The sequence below is a fragment of the Dicentrarchus labrax genome, unplaced genomic scaffold (assembly GCF_905237075.1).
Source record: "Dicentrarchus labrax unplaced genomic scaffold, dlabrax2021, whole genome shotgun sequence".
Classification (NCBI taxonomy): domain Eukaryota; kingdom Metazoa; phylum Chordata; class Actinopteri; family Moronidae; genus Dicentrarchus; species Dicentrarchus labrax.
The window spans coordinates 9535885-9554022 of NW_026136704.1; the positions used below are offsets into that span (position 1 = coordinate 9535885).

An 18138-nucleotide genomic window follows, 5' to 3' on the forward strand; every position below is an offset into this window, starting at 1 on the left:
CAAGTATCAGCTACATCAGAACTGGAGAATATTTTAGTACTGAAAGAAGAGCAAACAACGACATTGAAGGCTTTTCTCGACGGAAGGCACGTTTTTATTCTTCTCTCAACTGGCTTACTGGTTCGTTGGATTGGCTGAAGTTAGCCTGTGATAGGGACAGACAGATGGTTCATCCAATCACCTGCCAAGGAAAACTTCCAAGGTGGTTCAGTGTAACAAACCATCTGCACAGTCAAGTTAGATGAAACAACTGACATTATCCTTGACTTTTCTTCTTACACCATCACTAGGTCACATTTTTAATTCAAATATGTCAAATATAACCTCAGAAGAGCCTCTGAAACCTCACCGAGCCTTTACTCGGCTGCAGACTCTTAGTTCTGTTTCTTTATCAAATTTCTATTCCAATCAATTACATCTGAGTTCATTAGGACAAACACTACATTGAGACAATATAAGCACTGTTTATATAAAAGACTATGGACTTTAAAGATGGTGGAACATCTTAATTAAGACTTTAATTAAATTCTTAATAAACTAGTTAAAAACTTCTTGTAGTACATTTATTGTAAAATATTGTATAACATTAAATGTACTAAAAACACTATTTAATGTTAGCATAGTCAATTATACACAATAAAAGTGGCAACCATCTGGCAGACTTTCACAACTCCACCATATTCCAGTAAAGTCAGTCAACCTTTCCACTGTAAACTACTTTAAATATGTGTGGAATAAATGATACTTCAGATGGTGGTTGTAAAGCTGTGAGTCACAATCAGGTTTTGACTGCTCTTCTATTAGTGGTTCTTACTATTGGTGGTGGTCCTACTTGACAAAAACAAAAGCATTTCTGCTGAAGTTAGAACACTTTCATGAGAGATTTCTGTGTTTTCTTGCTTTTCTCTTTATATCCAGCTATTCTAGAGGTTTCTCATACCGGTGACTCATCGAAGTGATTCAGGTTTCATATCTTTTAATGTTTGATTGTTTTTGTGTGGACATTCACAATGTGGCCTCACATCATGACAACGTTTCCTGTTATCTTTAACGTTACTTGTGTACAGCAGCATATGGCAGTATATGAAGCTCATTATAATCCAGTGTCCAATGAGTTTCTATATTCTACAAACCTGCTGCTAACTAAAGCCTGAAAAAAATGAGTCTCTGACACAGGCTCAACCAAAGTGAACATTATCGGCTTTACAAATTCATTGCAGGATTTTTGTATTGGTTTCCATTACTTTGTACAGATGGTAAGGTAGCAGTGTCCAACCCCTGTATCTTTAATTTCATTATGTAACAATTCATGCTTTTTAAGACCACATGGTTCCCTATGAAATACCTTCTTGTACTTCATTACATCATATATTAGCAATTTTGTCCATGGACCAACTGTAGAGAGCAAAGTCACTATTATTTTGTATATCATGTACAGTTTGTTGCCCCATAAACATCTGATGACATTGTGTTTAAATTACAGAAAGTCAAATCAAACAGGAGCAGAAGGTTAACATGAAAAACAATGTTAGTTTAAAACATTTTAAAAGTTCCAAATAACCAATTACCCTATTGTTATATTTACAGCTACCTCAGTTCACCTACCAGGAAGTACTTTAGGGAAGTCACTGACCAATCAGGCCAACAGATTCTGGCTTGCAGGAAAAGGTGACAGATAAAATATACTTTTCTTTTGGAGAAGCTTAAATTGAATTCAGTTACTCAGTAGAAGTGGCTTGGCCCAAATCAGATGTGTTCAAATTGCCCCAGAAAGAAATATACAGTTGAGGCATATGTGAGCTAATGCCAAAAAAATAAGGAAAGTAGATTCATGTCAGTAAAGTGCAAATTACTGTTATAAACAGGAGATTGTTCAGAAGAATTAAATGTCCACAGATGGAAAATGACCTTCACTTCCAAACAAAAGCCCTCGTTTGATAATTCCCCTTTAGGGCCAACTCCAAACTGTTCTGTCACTACGGTAGCTTTTCTGAAAAAGGAGCTTTTTAGTAAGTTACTCTTCCTTTTTGGGCTCTGGGGCCGCAGATGCAGAGCTCGCCTTGGCTGCAGCTCCTTTACTCTCACTGGCCTTCTCTTTCTTGTCCTGACTGTCGATCCTGGCGTGCTCCTGCTTCACCAATTCTTCCAGCTCCGCCTGCAGAGAATCAAAAGCAGAACTAGGGATGTGACATGACACAGAGGACAGAGTGGTGAACATAGTAGTGGGCGACATATCGGCTGAACCGGTACACCATTTCTAATTTCCTGTATGATATGAATTCTTCATATAGCGCCATAGCAGTGCATAGCTGAAACAACTGCTGTAACCCATCAACAGGCAGCAATATTGTTTTTGCCACGAAGAGCGCTACGGTCGGGGCAAGCTGTGTAGCATGTATAGAGAGAGGAGCCTTAATAAGCACGGTCCCTTGTCACTAATGGTTATAACTTTACAACACAACAGTTAATAACCCACAACTAACTCTCTTTAACAGGCCAAAACACCATGGCATACAACAATTTGTGACAATTAAGTATTATTATTATTATTATTATTATTATTATTATTATTATTATAATTATTACTGCTAGAACATTTGAGATATATCTCTTCGAATACTTATACACTCTGAGTATTTTATGTCAGTTCATAGCGTTTATATAACTTTTTTATAATATAAAAGGACACATTGTTAAAGTTGTTGGCATATCTTTTGTTTTTAAGATCTTACTATGTTGTAGTTAGCCATGCAAAAAAAAACCCAGTGATTTACTGTGAAATCGGCAAAATACTGTGAAACAAATTTATGGTCAGATCTCCCGACCGTATGTGGGGCAGTGACAGTAAGAAAACCATTAGAGAAAAACAGCTTGCGTGTTGCGTTTAGAAGTCCCTCCACAGTGGTGCCTTGGTACCACAACATCACACAGGAAAATCATAAAAGGTTAACCTGACATTTCAACAGCTCTCACCTCTCCTGCTGCAGTTCTACACGGACAAGACTTTGAGATTACCACAGGTGCACGCTCTACTAAAGTGTTTACTGTATATTTGGGAATATCAGTGTGCATGCAGATATCTTTAGATGAGTTCCACTGACATCGTTTACACTCACATGTTTGTACGCTAAATATGAAACTAAATATGAGTCAGCAGGGGGTTAGCTTAGCTTAGCATAGAGACTAGAAATGGGGGAGACACGTTAAATTATACACCTTGTAACACCGCTAACGCTCTCTGATTAACACGCTGTATGTTGTTTGGTTCACTCGCACACAAACAGTAGCTTGTGGTTACATGGTGCAGCATTTCTTCTGGTTGCCTGGCAACTTCACAATGAGAACAAGACTCCGGAAGGTCATTGTGTCCAGCTGTGGTTCCCAACTTCCCCAGAAACTATTAATTGTGGTGTTTATGTATCCGTTTTTGTAGAGATATATTTAGATATAACAACCTAGATACAACATGTTCATTAGTGGACCTTTTCTATCTTACTATTCCTTTAATCCTACATAGAGACAACAATACCGTGTGTCAAAGACCTTCAGATCGTACCCGGGGTCACTTTGCTGCGTGTCATCCCCCCTACCTCTACCCCCGTCTATCTTCTGCTGTCTTATCTAACAAAGGGGGAAATCCCCACATATATATATATAAAAACAATACTGAGTGGCTGACATATGTGCAAACAGGAAAACAGTGATAGTACATCATGTTTCAATTACAGCAGTGTTTACATTGACTACCTTGTCACTGAAGTCATTACTGTACTAGGCTATTTATCCTCATAATCATGTGCGATAGTTCTGTGGTAAATGGACTGTGCTAAACAAGATTAATCTCTGACTGTGTAACTTACCTTCCATCCCAACAGGTCAGCCAGAGCCAGACAGCCATCATCACATGTACTGATGTGAGCTACATCTCTGAAGAGAGAAAAAAAAGCCACTATGTTAGAACCAGGTCCTGGCTCCATATGACTTCCTTATTCCCAGTACTGATGTACATATTATAACACTGACTGTCCACCAATACATATCCTCTTTTATGTTTCACCTCTTTCACAAATATAAAGCCCTTCATAATCTAATAATATTTTTCTTCCCTGTTGCCTAAATTGATTCTCTGTGTGTGAACCATGAAACTATCGTGCAAATTTTCTGTCCAGCACAATAGCTGTTACTTTAATGACATTACACTCACTCTTGAACATCAAAGATGGGACTTGGGAAAACTCACTGCTACTAGGTTTGCTGCGGCTGCTGCAGGTCAGAGATGACTGGGTAGTTTGCCACTGCTACCATGAATAAGCAAAAACGTCTGAATTGTATAATGATGAAGTAAAACGATAAAGTATGGCAATGTAGTATAGCACAAACTAGTTCACTAAATCATCATCATGGATAACGCTATGGCACCCTCTGGTGGTGCAAAGGTAAACTGCATGATGTCAGTTAAAAAATAATACATGTTTAACATAAAAAATGCAAACCCATGGCTATATATGATTCATGCTGCACTAGCACTGGGTTAAAAATCCATTGAAACACACGACAAATGTTTACATTAATGTTTACATTTCCTTTCAAATTGGCACCTTTTTTTTAGGTGATAAGCGATGGGCTAAGTGCAGTGTGAAAAGCCCTATAAGTTGCAATAGGAGGAGAAAGGTAATGTAGTAAAACAAGAGAAGAGAAGAAGTAGCAGCATCTCAGCTTCATCATCACCTGTACGCCTTGTCTGAGTCGAAGTCCATCCCTCCTCCAAAACCCATTAACCCGAACAGAGGATCAGCCTGCACAGAGAAACACACAAACAATGCTGCACCGAGAATCCAAGAAACCCCTCTATGACAGTAAAAACAGTGGGAACAGTAAGGATTCAGGCAGAAAGGGGTTGACCGAAGGGTGAAAGCTCACCTGCCCTGCCTTCTCCATGTTAATGAGCAGTCTGGGGCAGCTTTTTGAAACCCTAAAAGAAAAAGGGCGAACAAACAATTACTTAAACAATATTTCAATAACTGAGTTGAAGCTCTTAAGAGCAATCTTTAGTAAGATCTAAAATGCAGTTGAGCACACCCTCAGCATCCTCCCTAGAGACACTTCAACAAGACAAGATTATTACTGGAATCAAGCCTGAAGCATTCACTTATACTGCAGGACAGTTTCACTGGCTGCTAGACTGCAGTATGCTGCCAGATTATTACTGTAGCAGTGTCTGTGGTCAGCAGTGCATTTCAGGAATATGAAACTTGATCTGCAGTACCTGCTGACTAGACCTGCAAATGGTTGGACCTGCAGAGAGGTCCCCATGACGATGAGAAGATCGCAGCGAGGAAAGTCCTGACAGGTAAATAAAGACAATGTAAAGAGTTTATTTCTGCACAGGCGTTGCATCACATTCTCTTCAAACATACATGCTTACAAAACACCACCATGTGCTCACCATCTTCATTGAAGTGAAGAACCGGACGGGTAGATTCTCTCCAAAGAACACGATGTCTGAATGAAGAGAAGCAATAAGAGATCCTGAGATATGTGGAGACATATCTACTTATCTAGCGGTCATGTTTGTAGTGTAAGACAGATATAAAATAGAGATAACAGGTTGGTAGGTCTTTAACGAAGTAGAATAAGTAAGAAAATGCTTACAAATGTAAACTGGACAATAGAAAAATAAAAAGAAACAGAGATCCACCGACCTGGCTTGACCAAACTGCTGCACTTGTCACATCGAGGAATGTCATCAGAAAAGATTTTAACTACAAGGCAGAGGGAAGAGGTTAAACTCAGTAATTCCAAGCTCCAACATATTAAAGTACATAACAAAAGCCACCCTTTACACCTTTCATCCAGTCCAGATTGTACTCCTTGCGGCAACAGAAACTGACACAGTGGGATGTGTAGAACGTTCCGTGAGCCTCAATTAGATCGTCTCCCTCGAGCCCGGCCACACGCTCCAGTGTGTCAATATTCTGAATACACACACGTATTAATGTTAATACAAATACAGAAAGAGTCAGTGTACAGTAAATGAAGTGGAGACGCTAGCTGGGTTTTTCCTACCTGTGAGTAGCAGCGTCTCAGGAGCCCCTTGTCCTTCAGCAGCTTCATGAAGTAGTGACAGACTGTCGGCTAAACACCAATACAAGAGAACAAACACCTGTGATTGTTTTCTGTTACATTTCATGCCTAAATGTTTTGATATAATTTTTCACACAGAGAATACATTTCCAACCAATAACATGAGGCCTGCTTAAGGGCAGTAAGAAATGTTTTGTACCTTAAACTGTCCTGGATACAGCTCCTTGGCCAAGGCGAAGAAAGGCTCTGGATGTTTCTGAGATGGTAGACGTGTAACAAGAGTGAAGACTGGAGTAAAAACTGCCTCATATCACAAAACAGGATGCTCTTCATTTAACTGTACAAGTATATATTAAGCAATTACCCATAGTGGTGAAGTGTTGATCCATCTGACTGAAAAGTGTCTAATAGGTCCCAACATTCTAACTTGATTGTTGTTTGCTCATTGTTCAAAGACTTTCAGAGCATTTTCTTAAAAGTGACACAACTGTCTTAACTGTTGATCAATGAGGTTATAATTAAGGTTCAAGCAAAGCAGTCCTTCACAAACCTTAAAGTAATCTATCTGGAAGATGGCCTCTGGGTAAGGCAGGTTATATTTTTGCAAGTTTGCATACAGGCCAGTTCCAGGTGAGCGGAAATCAGGGATCCCAGCCGCTGTGGGTGGAGATGGTGTCAAGGATTACAGATTTAAAAAAATTAAAGAAACAAAAATGTAAAATATTAATTGAATGAAGTTAGGGTTGGGGGGACTGAGATACTCACATGTGGATATTCCTGCTCCAACCATGCAGATGATGTTTTTACCTGTGTGGATGCAGAGAAACGTCTGACTTAAATCCATAACTGCATTATTATAACAGGCTTGTAGATTTAAGTAAATCAATCCACAGTGGTCAGACATATTGGGTGAGCTGAATGGAAGCAGGCAAGGACTCACATTTTCCGCTCTGTATGTATCGCGCCACTCCTTCTAGAGTCAGCTCATCCAGAACTTTATCTGCTGAGCCGAGGCCCAGGGTGCTGGAGAAGAGGTTACGCAGGAAGTCCACTGGAAGGATTACAGAGGAGAACCAGGTGACAATACATTTGAGAAGAGACAGAACACTATGCATGCAGACAAAATCACACCAGTGCACAGACACTGAGACTTTACAGAGACGTAAGAGACATCTTGTGTCCAGAAGGAAAACTTTAGAGACGAACTAAATTAGCATATTTATAGATTCTGTAATGTATAATGAGCAGATGAAGGGGTAGATGCCTTTTTAAGGATTTAAGTGTTTATTTAAAGACTATTTGTATATGTGTCTTAATATGTGTATGGAGGGGAAACATTAAATAATAAATCAATAAAACAATGAAATTAATTTAAGCAGTACCTCAGTATGAGTATGAGACACATAACATAACGGGACAGCAATAGTGAACCAGGTGTGGTGTTAACTGGACAACAGCTGTAAAGGATTATACTTGTGCTCCACTTTGAGAGATGCACATGATTTTACATACTCTCTGTGTCTCCTGCAGCCTCCTCCTCACTGCTGTCGTCTGACTGCTCCTGTAAAGGACACGATACCGACATTAAAACCAGTGTCTGTACGAGCAGTAAACTTGTGAATGGCTGCAGTCTTCATCTGAGATCAGACGGTGGCCGATGAAGACTGCTTTGTTTGGCAACCAGCTGAGGAGGAGGAACAAGCCCACCTGATGTTACCTGCTCGCTCCACCCAGCCAGGCTCGCAGCTGCAGAAGTTATTGTCTTACCTCTGGTTCAGGCGTCACCTCCTCCTCTTCTTCTTTTTTAGGAAGTTCTACAAGTGCAAAATCAAATACCAGGTCAAACTCACACACTCATACTTCCCCGTGTAAATTGTGATGTTAGCTGCATAGCCAGCTGGTCGGGCTAGCTCGGTGTGGACTCTGTTGTTAAACTGTAGCTGAGCTTTGAGAGCAGACAGTCTTCCTACCTGGTGCATCAGACATTTATCCGTCTCCTGAGACCCTTCACCCACAAGGATCAGACTGACAATTAGTTTAAATCTCTGATTTCACTAATGTTACGACGGGTATCCACTACTGCTAGCGCTCAGCTGGGCGATCTTGTTGTTGTCCGTCAGAAACACGGTCCGTGTTTGTCGTGGCCTAGTTCCCATGTCATAATGGGTTCCTACCGCAGATCTAACTTGTTCGGTTAAATGTAAAACTCTGTATATTCACAAAATCAATTTTAATAGCAAGTAATAATAATACGGTTTTTTTTTATATACATTTTGCGTAGAAGTTTAAAGTAGGCAATAGTACCCAAAGTGTGGTGTGAAATAGAAGCTCGTACAACAAGTTGTGTTCACATCGAATCTGGCAACCAAATCACTGTAGATGTCTTTACATACAATGTAGCAATGATTTCTTCATCCCAATTCACTCTTGTCTCCCAGTGTTACTGGTGTCCTCCTCCGCCCAGTGTGGAGTCTGACACTGCTGCAGTACACGGCTCCAACTGGATTATTGGCTTTAGTTTCCTCACATAAGCTTCCACAGTGAAGATTAGAAATACATGCAGACACACTATGATGTGTGGCCACGTGGTTTCCATTGTCTGTTAAACATGACTTGTAGACTCACAGGTAAAGGTCATGAATTTACAAAACTCATGATACTGAACAATAAAATCTTTATTCAATGTATTTACAATCATATTTACATTTCAGCAAATGAAATCATTACCACATATGCAGACGAGTGGACTTACAATAAGTTGATTCAGGAGGAAAAACACAGAAGCAGATTGTGATAACATATACTTCCAATGACAGATGCCAATACAAGAAAAAAATGAGGTAGTACACTTTAGTTCACCACTTGCTGTATTTTATTTCTTTTTCATATGATTATGTCTAATTGGAGGTTGCCAGCGTCCAACCAAACACGAGTCAGTATGGTTCATAGTAGCAGAGTGTGTTAAGACTCTAATTTGTCTATGCTGGACTTTCTCTGTGATAACCAAACTGGTTGGGTCCGATACTGAAAGTAAGCTGTGATGGCTATATTGCTGCAAAAATTTAGACCTATCGCCTCCTCTCTTCTTATGTCAGATGTTTCGTCTGCATGTCTCTTTGCTCCATCAGTGCCCTTTCTGTCAGACTACAGTGAAACGATGGCAAAGTTCTCTCCGGGGACTTTGTCTGTCCCTTGATTCCTCAGATTCCCACCCTGTCCATCCCCTGCCTCTCGGCCCTTATACGTGTGCCTCACTCTCCCACTCTCCTTCCTTCAGGCTGAGGTCGTAGCCAGTAGCGGTGATCTGGCACTGTGGTAACATCTCCTCCAGCAGGATAATGACCAACCCAGGACTAGAAATCCCAGGGAGGGACGAAATGTCCAGACGCCGCAGTCCCCTGTGACACACATACCACACAAAAAGAAAGGATCTTAACACAACAGTAGTGTTTTGGTAATAATAACTAGACTATGTTGGGAGTGTTTGCATAATTACTTGAGATTCCTGAGTGCAGCCAGGCCGCCTGTAGTGATGTGTGGACAGTGAGAGATGTCCAGTTCCTCCAGAGAGTCCTGCAATACATGGAGCCTGGCCAGGAACCAGTCGTCCACTTCAGGGCATCCTCGTAATGACAGAGTCCGCAAAGATCGCTGCTTCTCTGAGGGAGGACAAAGCACATCAGGAACACTGAACTTACATGCTAAATATGTGGCTAACAAGACAGAGAGAAAATTATGTTACAGTATAAGAAAGGTGATTTTAAAAGGAATGAAAGAGTTCAGTACCAAAGTTATCCAGTCCTGTGTAGTTGATGAGTGTGTAGCTCATGTTTACTTCCTCTAGGGGTGTGTCTTTGTGCTCCATGAAATCCCAATTAAACTTGCCCCTCTTGTCTGCACGGAACCACTCAGACCAACCAACATACCTGAGGACACAACGATCACACACATTTCAGACATGACTATTAAAACTGTCTTTGCTGCATTATTACGGATTATATGCAAACTCATAAATATTTTTTTTTGCTGTTATGAAATAAGTTGTATGATCACCCAAGCCCACATTTCCACGTAACATAATTGTGCAGAGGCGAGGGAACAAGACACTTACCTAAATCCTCCCTTCATACTCAAGACGTAATGCGCTGCAGCAATGTCTGCCCCGAAAAGCCTCTGCCTGTAACCATAGTTACTGTAAAAGAAAGTAGGGAAAAGTTAATGATAAATATTTACAGTAACTTGACAAACTGCACCTGAAATGGATTTAAAGCACCCTGTCACACCCATTATTTCAGAGCCTAAAGAATAGCATGATTATGACCATAACCAATACCAACCATTTCATAACTGTGCTCATTACAGCCACATTCAGCTCAGTATAAATCTTTGTGGTGGTGGTAATTGAGGTGATTTTTTTGTTTTAGTCCATTGATTCATAATTGCCCTATAGAGAAATATGAGCACGTATCAGGTACTTGAGAGCAGCTGCATTTCCTTTCATTCACCCTGTGCCAACTGGAGTCTACCCAGCACCAGACACCAGCAATAACTGCTGTGGATGCACCTCTGGGTGCAAGACAGTCAAAATATCTCTTACAAATTCTTCTTCTGAATCTTCTGCCTCCTCAGCCGAGACCACCAGCTCAGGAGCATCTCTACATCATAGAAACGCTGGGCGAGAAGGAGGAGAAGCCTCCTGTGCAGAGGAGACGGAGACACTGAGCTGGAGCTCCACGGTCGCCGAGCAACGGTGAGGAGAGCTGACCGCTGGAGACACCTGTGTAGAGTCTGTAGACAGACAGACAGACAGACAGACAGACAGATAGTATAGAATAAACAAGATTAAAAAAGCAATAAGTATACATCTATAAAAAATGATTGAGTACAGACAGACAGAGGAGCCATAGAAAACTGTCCTCCAGTTGTTCTGTGTTTAAGTCTTGAGTCTGAACAGGAGGTGTCTTCAATCAGTCAACCAAGCATTAAGGAGAAACTACAGGGAAATCCATCTCATTCTACAAGGTCAGCTCAGTAACAGAGGAATATAATCATCCAGTTAAAACTCAAAGACTGCCTCTAACTCTACACCGTTGTTGGAAAACATGAACGCCACTGTATTTACAAAGCTTGACTAGTACGACTAACCTAGAGTTAGAAAGTAGTGTTTTAGCTAACATTAACATTAGCTCCATTCAGTGTTGTATCAGTAACTTACAGCCTGAGTGTAAACAGGCTAGAACCTGACATTTAAAAGGAGCGAGTGAAATGTCTTGAATTGGTCGGGTAAGTGAAATATTATGTGGAAATTTGAAGGTTAACGTACCATCAGTGCGGCCGACATGATTACGCCGTTGAACGGAAGATCGAAAGGGACAAACGTTGCACCTCCGCGTTTTGTAATAGTGTGTTGTTGTTCCTGATGTCCGCCGCAGAGTGTCGCTACATGCACGTCTCTGATGCTGGGATGAACCTCGAATGACCTGAGAGACATAGTAGGAGTGTTTTATTACTGTGTGGGGCTTTTACTACGACCTTTATATTAACATTAATAATCATACAGCCATTTAAATGCAACATCTAAATATATACAAAACCGGTAGCAGGAGTATTAAAACTGAGAACACAGGATTAGACCTGACTGGACTCAATAGACTTAACGTTAGACTTAAACATTAGACAGACTATATTTGTCATTTGGATTTGCATCAAAATGATTAGATTTTTGAATTATTGATAAATAACAACTAAGATATTGAAATATTATTTCTGTAAACACAATAATAAATGCCTACTTGAGAAAACAGATGACTCGATAATTTTTTCAGTGTCATTTGATATATGACTGCTTGAAATGACCTCTAGTAGTAACTTGATGAGCTGAGCTTGTCTAACACACTGTAAAACATTAGAAGATGTGATGATGGACCTGCAGCTGATCATAGAGATTAATATTAAACCAGACTGAAACACACACACCAAGCAGTTCACAGTTGTATTCGTAGAATTTTGTGCTGTGAACTTTTCTCTCCCTCTTTCATAATGCTAATTACATTATTATAAAGAAACATTGCAGATCAAAACAAACTTTTGAGGGCCCTCTCCATGTTGGGACCCTGGGTTCTTGGTACCTCTATCTTCCTCACTACTACACTACTACATCCCTGTGTGCAGAGAAAAGTGGGAGAGAGACAGAAACTAAAAACAGAGTGAGATCAAAAAGGAAACAGAGGTGCAGCCGGCTTGTGTTGAATTTGCTCTATTATGTTTTATTATTATTTTAAGCTAACATAAAGATAAGTGACTGTCCTGCTACTAATGCGTAGTTATGCTAACTCATGACAGGTAGTGTTAAAGGGGGAAAAGTTGTTATTTAACATCATATCTTTTTAATTATACAGTATCTGTGTTATATCAGTAAGTTGGTAAGTAAGTTTCTGTTCATAAATCTACTGATAGCTTGAATCATCAGACACATATTTTCAGAACAGGTAGACCAACTTCCACAATTTTCTCCAAGCAATCTCCTTTTTTTGTCCAGTCTCTATAGATATTAAGTATCATATAGAGCCCACACACGGGGGTGTCTGTACCTCCGCTGCAGACAGGTTCAGAAGCAAGAGTGAAGATTATTTAATCCCAAATGTTTAAAAAATTAACTCCAAACTCTCCTCATGCCAGTAAATGGCTCTGGATCAGAACTTAATCTAGTGTAACTCTGGGTGTTTACTCCTCCTGATCATATTTTGAAAGTTATTATTGGAGAAACATTACAAGCATTTATAAAACTTATACAAAAAAACAGACCACTTGATGTAAGTGTGGCAAATCTCATTTCAGTGTAAACTGCTGCAAATTACTTTGAGTAGCTACTTAATGAGCTGAGTTTGTCAGTAACATTAGAAGACGAATCCATGAAATCCATTGGAGGCTTTATTAGCTACAACACACCATCTGTGAAATTATTTATTCAACAGTAATATTTTGAAAAATTTAGTTTCTAGTACCACTATTCCCCGCACTACTACAGCCCTGTCCCACACACACAAATAACTCTTAAATTTATATTAAACTATGATCATACAGTGGAGTGGTGTTAATCATTATAGTCTTCAGATGGCTCTTTATTAACATACTGTATAGATATTAACACATAATATATATTAATTTACCTCCACTGATGGTCAGAGGTTAGGAATCCTCTCTGTGGAGTGAGATCAATCACCTAAAGGTGGCAGCCTCTGTATTCTCCTCATGTATGTTGTTTTAAATCTCCAGGCCAATATTGCTGTTTTATTAAATTTTCCTCCAAGCATTTTCTGGATTTTCACTCTAATACCACAGGGAGGTCTTCTCTCCTTTGCTTGAAACACTACTCGTCTGAAAGATGTGACACCAAAAACAAGAACACCAACACCACACCCGCTCTGCTTCTATCACTATCATACACACACAAACACACATGCATAGTCCTCCCGAAGATCCCCCCAGTCACACACAGTGAGTGTGATGTGGCAGGCGACTCACACCTGCTGGTACAAACAATTAGCAAATAAGATTACGGCTTGCACTTCTCCTGTGTGTTTGCAGAGGATTGGCAGTGGATGGTGAGGCAAACAGAGGGTTTAGTATATTAGTGATCAGGTATGTTCAGTGGTTTAACCTCAGTCAGATGTGCTTCCAGTGAATAGTCCATACAATGACCAGCATAAACAAAACATGTTAATATTTTAGTGTAAAACCATGAAGATTGTGTCATGTATCAAAATCAAAAGGTGGATAACATAATACACGGTAAATACACTGTCATGGAAACAGTTTACAATTCGTTAGTTCCTTGGTATTAGTCAGAGAGATTGACAAAGGGATGGAACGGTGGAGGAAAAGGCAGTGAGAGAGTAAAAGTGAGGTCTATTTGGAGCCTGAGCAAATTACATTACTGAAGGGTTGGTTGAATGAACAGATGGACCAATGAAGTAAACAGTGACTGGCAGAGGGAATGAATGACTTGAGTGGGGAATGGGTGGTGGAATAGATGGATTGCTTACTGGACCAGAATTTCAATGCTTCAACAGAACGACCAGATAGACAGTGTTTGTGTCCTTATGGTGCAAGTGCCTGCAAAACACCTATTGTGTGTGTGTGTGTGTGTGTGTGTGTGTGTGTGTGTGTGTGTGTGTGTGTGTGTGTGTGTGTGTGTGTGTGTGCGTGTGTGTGTGTGTGTGCACATGACTGTTCATGCATGTCTTGACTCCTACCTATATTGAGACTAATGATCATTGATTCTCATCTGGTCTGAGCTTTAGAAATTAAATATTCCGCCAGCAGCTCTGGTGGAAACACCTCAAAACAAATTGATCTTTATCATGCTGAGAGGATTTAATTTCAACCCCTAAAAATACTCATGTATTCAGATCAAAAGCTGTTCTCTTTGAACTTTACCTTACTGTATTTTTTATGGGATTTTTGTCACATCGTTTACATGTGGTTTGATGCACTATATTCATACCCTCATATGTTTGTTTATACTCATCAATTTTTGATTATGCCTTAATGGACTTTGAAAAGCAAACCATGCAGGAGCTTAAAGTTTGAGGTTGCAGCACAGTCTACAAACACACAGATGGCTGTTCTGTGCCATTAAGAAAAAGTGTAGTCTCATAAATGTTGACATAAGCAAAGAGCTTTAATGCAGTAGCTTTACCATTTTAAATATCACCAACAGCACGTGTCAAAAGCCAAGAATAGTGGTGTTACATCACACATGGCTGTCCCGTCCTTTCTTACAAGTAAACAGCTAAAATCCATATGTGGTATGAAAACCCTGGGCCCTAGCACGAAGCACTGAGAGGGTTAAATGCTTTTTTGAAGGGTTATAGGAAGGTAGGTGGCGATAGTAGAGCTGAAACGATTAGTTGATTTATTAGTTCAGTTTCTTGTCCCATAAGAAGCAAGGCAGCATAAAAAACATACATAGATAAAACACTATAATATAATTGAAGACATTAGTCTAAGAACTAGTCTTTCTGGTTTGTACCAGGGGATAAGGGGAAACACAATTCCCTTTATCCGTATACTGTAATGCACTGAATACAGATGAATGACTATAAAGTCGCTCTTATCTTATAATTGATTTAATAAAAAATAAGGTAAACATTGCCCAGTTCCAGTTCCCCAACTGTGAGGATTTTCTACATTTGTTTGCTTGTGTGACAGCAAATGGAGTATATTTGGGTATGAGAAGATTGGTAGGATAAAACAAGTCATTTTAGAATATCACTTTGGGTTTTAGGTAATTGGGACTGTCATTTGTACTATTTTTCACACAATTGTTTGATGGGTTTCCTGTCCTTAGGAGAAAAACATGCTTTATTCCAATATAAGAAACCCTTTTTTATCTTCAGAATATGTGTGTGCATAGCAGGAAAACATACTGTATTTGATAGACATCTTGTCTTATCAGCACTCAGTGGGAGTTTGAATTTATGCGAAGTCTGAAGAATGTTAAAAGGCAGATTTTAATCTAGATGTGGCATGAGTCCAGTGCATACAAGATTGTATCATCTGCATAAAAAGTCTGTGTTGGAGTAATAATACAGATAAAATAACATATGAAATAAAATGAACCAATATATATACGCATCTTTTGAATTTGCATCTGAGATAATATAAACAGCAATATCTGTAAAACACGAAAAATTCCATTCCATACAGTTAAAACAATAATTATAAATGTATACTTGTGGGTTGATACATGATGGGTTAGGTGTGTATTTATTAAAACCAACAGTGTTGATTTTAGCCAACAATAAATTACGGTTTGAAGCAAATGTGTATAACTAATGATTGCTTTCTACTAGCCAAGAGTGATGCAAGGCAGTGGCAGCTAACTAGGTAACTGTAATGAGAAGCTAAGCTGGCATTAGCCAGCTGGCTGTGGCTTGGAACCACACGGGTCTGGCTTTGGTTGCTTTGTGGTGTTGGCTGATTGAGTGATTTGTAAACAACAAGCTAGCTAGTATCATTAAGCCAGTGGTGTAAATAAAATATAGGAACCTTCCAGATAGAAACGTTTTTCCAAATATGATTGTAATTTATTTTCCAGCATTCAGTGTTCATTTCAACGTTTGTAAATGTCACTTTTGGCCGACAGACTGTGTACGGAGTGCGGGCGCAAGCAACAGGTTGCTGACTGCAGTTCACTTAGCAACAACAGTGTCATTTTTAACAACGGTTATCTGAAAGTTACACAACCTGTAATCGATAAATAATCAGCAGATTATGCTTATGAAATTACATTTTAGTTAGAGCTATATAAGATGTGCTGCCTTCTCATTAGTTACTTCGCTGCTCGGCCCCCTGCAGTCCTTACATTGATATAAATCCATTGTTCCCTTTACTTGCTTGAACACAGCAGAGACATACTGCCACCAGTAGACCACATTGAGTAGAAGGCCTCAGCAATTATGAGCATATAATTTTACACTGCTCTTGTCAGAGGCTTATCACTATGACTATTTTATTTCTCATAAGGGAAAGGCAGAACTGCTTCCACAGTCTTGTTAGCAGATGAAGTCTGAGGTTTCCTAATAGCTACTCCCCTGTGGCTCTCCACATTTTACTGTGAGTTGCAGGAAGTGATGGCCCTGTGGGAAAGCCATTAGCCACTGGTTGTCTCTCTCATTCTTTCTCTCTGCCCCAATCTCTTCCCCCTGTTTCTGCAGAGATGTGGTAAAGACACAGACACACACATCACGTTCCTATACACACATGCACAAAGCGCTGCAGCATTCTCAAGACCGTAAGCGGCTGTCAGGTTTGTTTTGTTTTGACCAGCTCCCATAAGGCCAGTGGAGTCTGTAAATCTGTATCATCTTGGCAGGAAAGCCATTAGAGGGCGGTCATACAGGGCCAGTTGCTTAATGCTCATTGAGGTACAGTCACTGAGAAGGGCTGAAAGGGCATAACAAGCAAACCCACAAATGACTGAATCAATGATTAAAATTCTGATATGCATAGATGTTTAGATTTAGTTAAATTCATATTTGTGAACATTAATTAAAAGGAAAATGTGATATTAACTATATAGGATGTAATAGATGTGAAGGGAATTATAATATTAATATGTATGTTTTCATTAGTGTATAATCACCTGAATATAGGAATTGTTTGTTACATTTAGAATAAGCAGCATGTAGCAACATAGGATCTACCTACTGCATTTTAATGTCATCATAATGGTGTTAATTGGAGAGCCTAATATTTTCTCAGGTGGTATGGTACGTTTGAGAAACATTGGCCTAATTGGCTCGCACACAAACACACACACACACTCACACACACACACACACACACACACACACACACACACACACACACACACACACACACACACAAACACACACACACACGTCTTCTGTGATTACGTTTTCATACATGCTGGACTATTAATGTGATGTGTGTCCTTATCTTTTGTACATTCGCTCATTATTCAGACACCTTTGCATACTGTGTGTGTGCATGTGTGTCTGTACAAGGGCACATAATCATCATCTTGTTATCTTTCTTTTCCACACATCTGTACTAATTTCCATTGACAGAATTAATTACCATGATGACGAACAGCAAGCCGACCCAACCCATCGTTATACACTACGCGCAATTACACAGCACCATTATCTTGTAGGGAGATGTCACTCAGAATAGCACATCAGCCAAAAATAGCATAAGCTTGTGGAGCATGTCATCGGATGAAGACTATATTGACTGGAAACTGCTGAAACACCTAAAATCCTCGGCTGTGGTGTTGAACACACGTACAGTACTGTACAGACACAAAATCTGGCTCACGCACATGCAGACATGCATGCAAAGACCTCAAATGCTGCTGTCTGGAGTGAGTACTCTCACGTGTGTGTGACCCTGAATGAGCAGCTCCAGTGTGTGTGGATCATTAAAAAAAAAACAGATTGAGGTTAGTGTTGGATTTTCCTCTGAGACTTTATACCCAAAATAAAAGTTACTGCTATCTGCTTTAAATCCTTTGAACATGCACAC

General features: G+C 39.7%; 2 protein-coding genes across 2 annotated transcripts; both read right to left on the reverse strand.

Annotated features, from left to right (window-relative positions):
* Positions 1 to 959: 959 nt before the first annotated feature.
* sirt2 (sirtuin 2 (silent mating type information regulation 2, homolog) 2 (S. cerevisiae)) lies at positions 960 to 8222 on the reverse strand. The gene is made up of 16 exons (XM_051397342.1): positions 8055 to 8222; positions 7852 to 7898; positions 7597 to 7645; positions 7025 to 7135; positions 6850 to 6891; positions 6635 to 6741; positions 6284 to 6340; positions 6067 to 6135; positions 5846 to 5975; positions 5703 to 5762; positions 5447 to 5502; positions 5267 to 5343; positions 4921 to 4972; positions 4729 to 4796; positions 3861 to 3927; positions 960 to 2155 (listed from the first exon to the last, which is right to left on the reverse strand). The coding sequence occupies exons 1-16, from the start codon at positions 8068 to 8070 to the stop codon at positions 2015 to 2017; spliced, it is 1149 nt and encodes a 382-aa protein (XP_051253302.1). The 5' UTR covers positions 8071 to 8222; the 3' UTR covers positions 960 to 2014.
* A 519-nt stretch (positions 8223 to 8741) lies between these two features.
* Positions 8742 to 11514, reverse strand: dmac2 (distal membrane arm assembly component 2). The gene is made up of 6 exons (XM_051397343.1): positions 11408 to 11514; positions 10682 to 10872; positions 10196 to 10276; positions 9871 to 10010; positions 9581 to 9743; positions 8742 to 9482 (listed from the first exon to the last, which is right to left on the reverse strand). Exons 1-6 carry the CDS (start codon positions 11423 to 11425, stop codon positions 9323 to 9325), a joined length of 753 nt encoding a protein of 250 aa, XP_051253303.1. The 5' UTR covers positions 11426 to 11514; the 3' UTR covers positions 8742 to 9322.
* Between the last annotated feature and the right edge of the window lie 6624 nt (positions 11515 to 18138).

Coding starts and splice junctions, on each gene's coding strand:
- sirt2 (XM_051397342.1), bottom strand. Junction 4,797..4,920: donor ACATGGAGAAGGCAGGGCAG/GTGAGCTTTCAC, acceptor TTCTCTGTGCAG/GCTGATCCTCTGTTCGGGTT. Junction 3,928..4,728: donor GACTCAGACAAGGCGTACAG/GTGATGATGAAG, acceptor TTCTCTCTTCAG/AGATGTAGCTCACATCAGTA.
- dmac2 (XM_051397343.1), bottom strand. Junction 10,277..10,681: donor AAGATTCAGAAGAAGAATTT/GTAAGAGATATT, acceptor TTTCTTTTACAG/TAACTATGGTTACAGGCAGA. Junction 9,744..9,870: donor CACAGGACTGGATAACTTTG/GTACTGAACTCT, acceptor GTCCTCCCTCAG/AGAAGCAGCGATCTTTGCGG.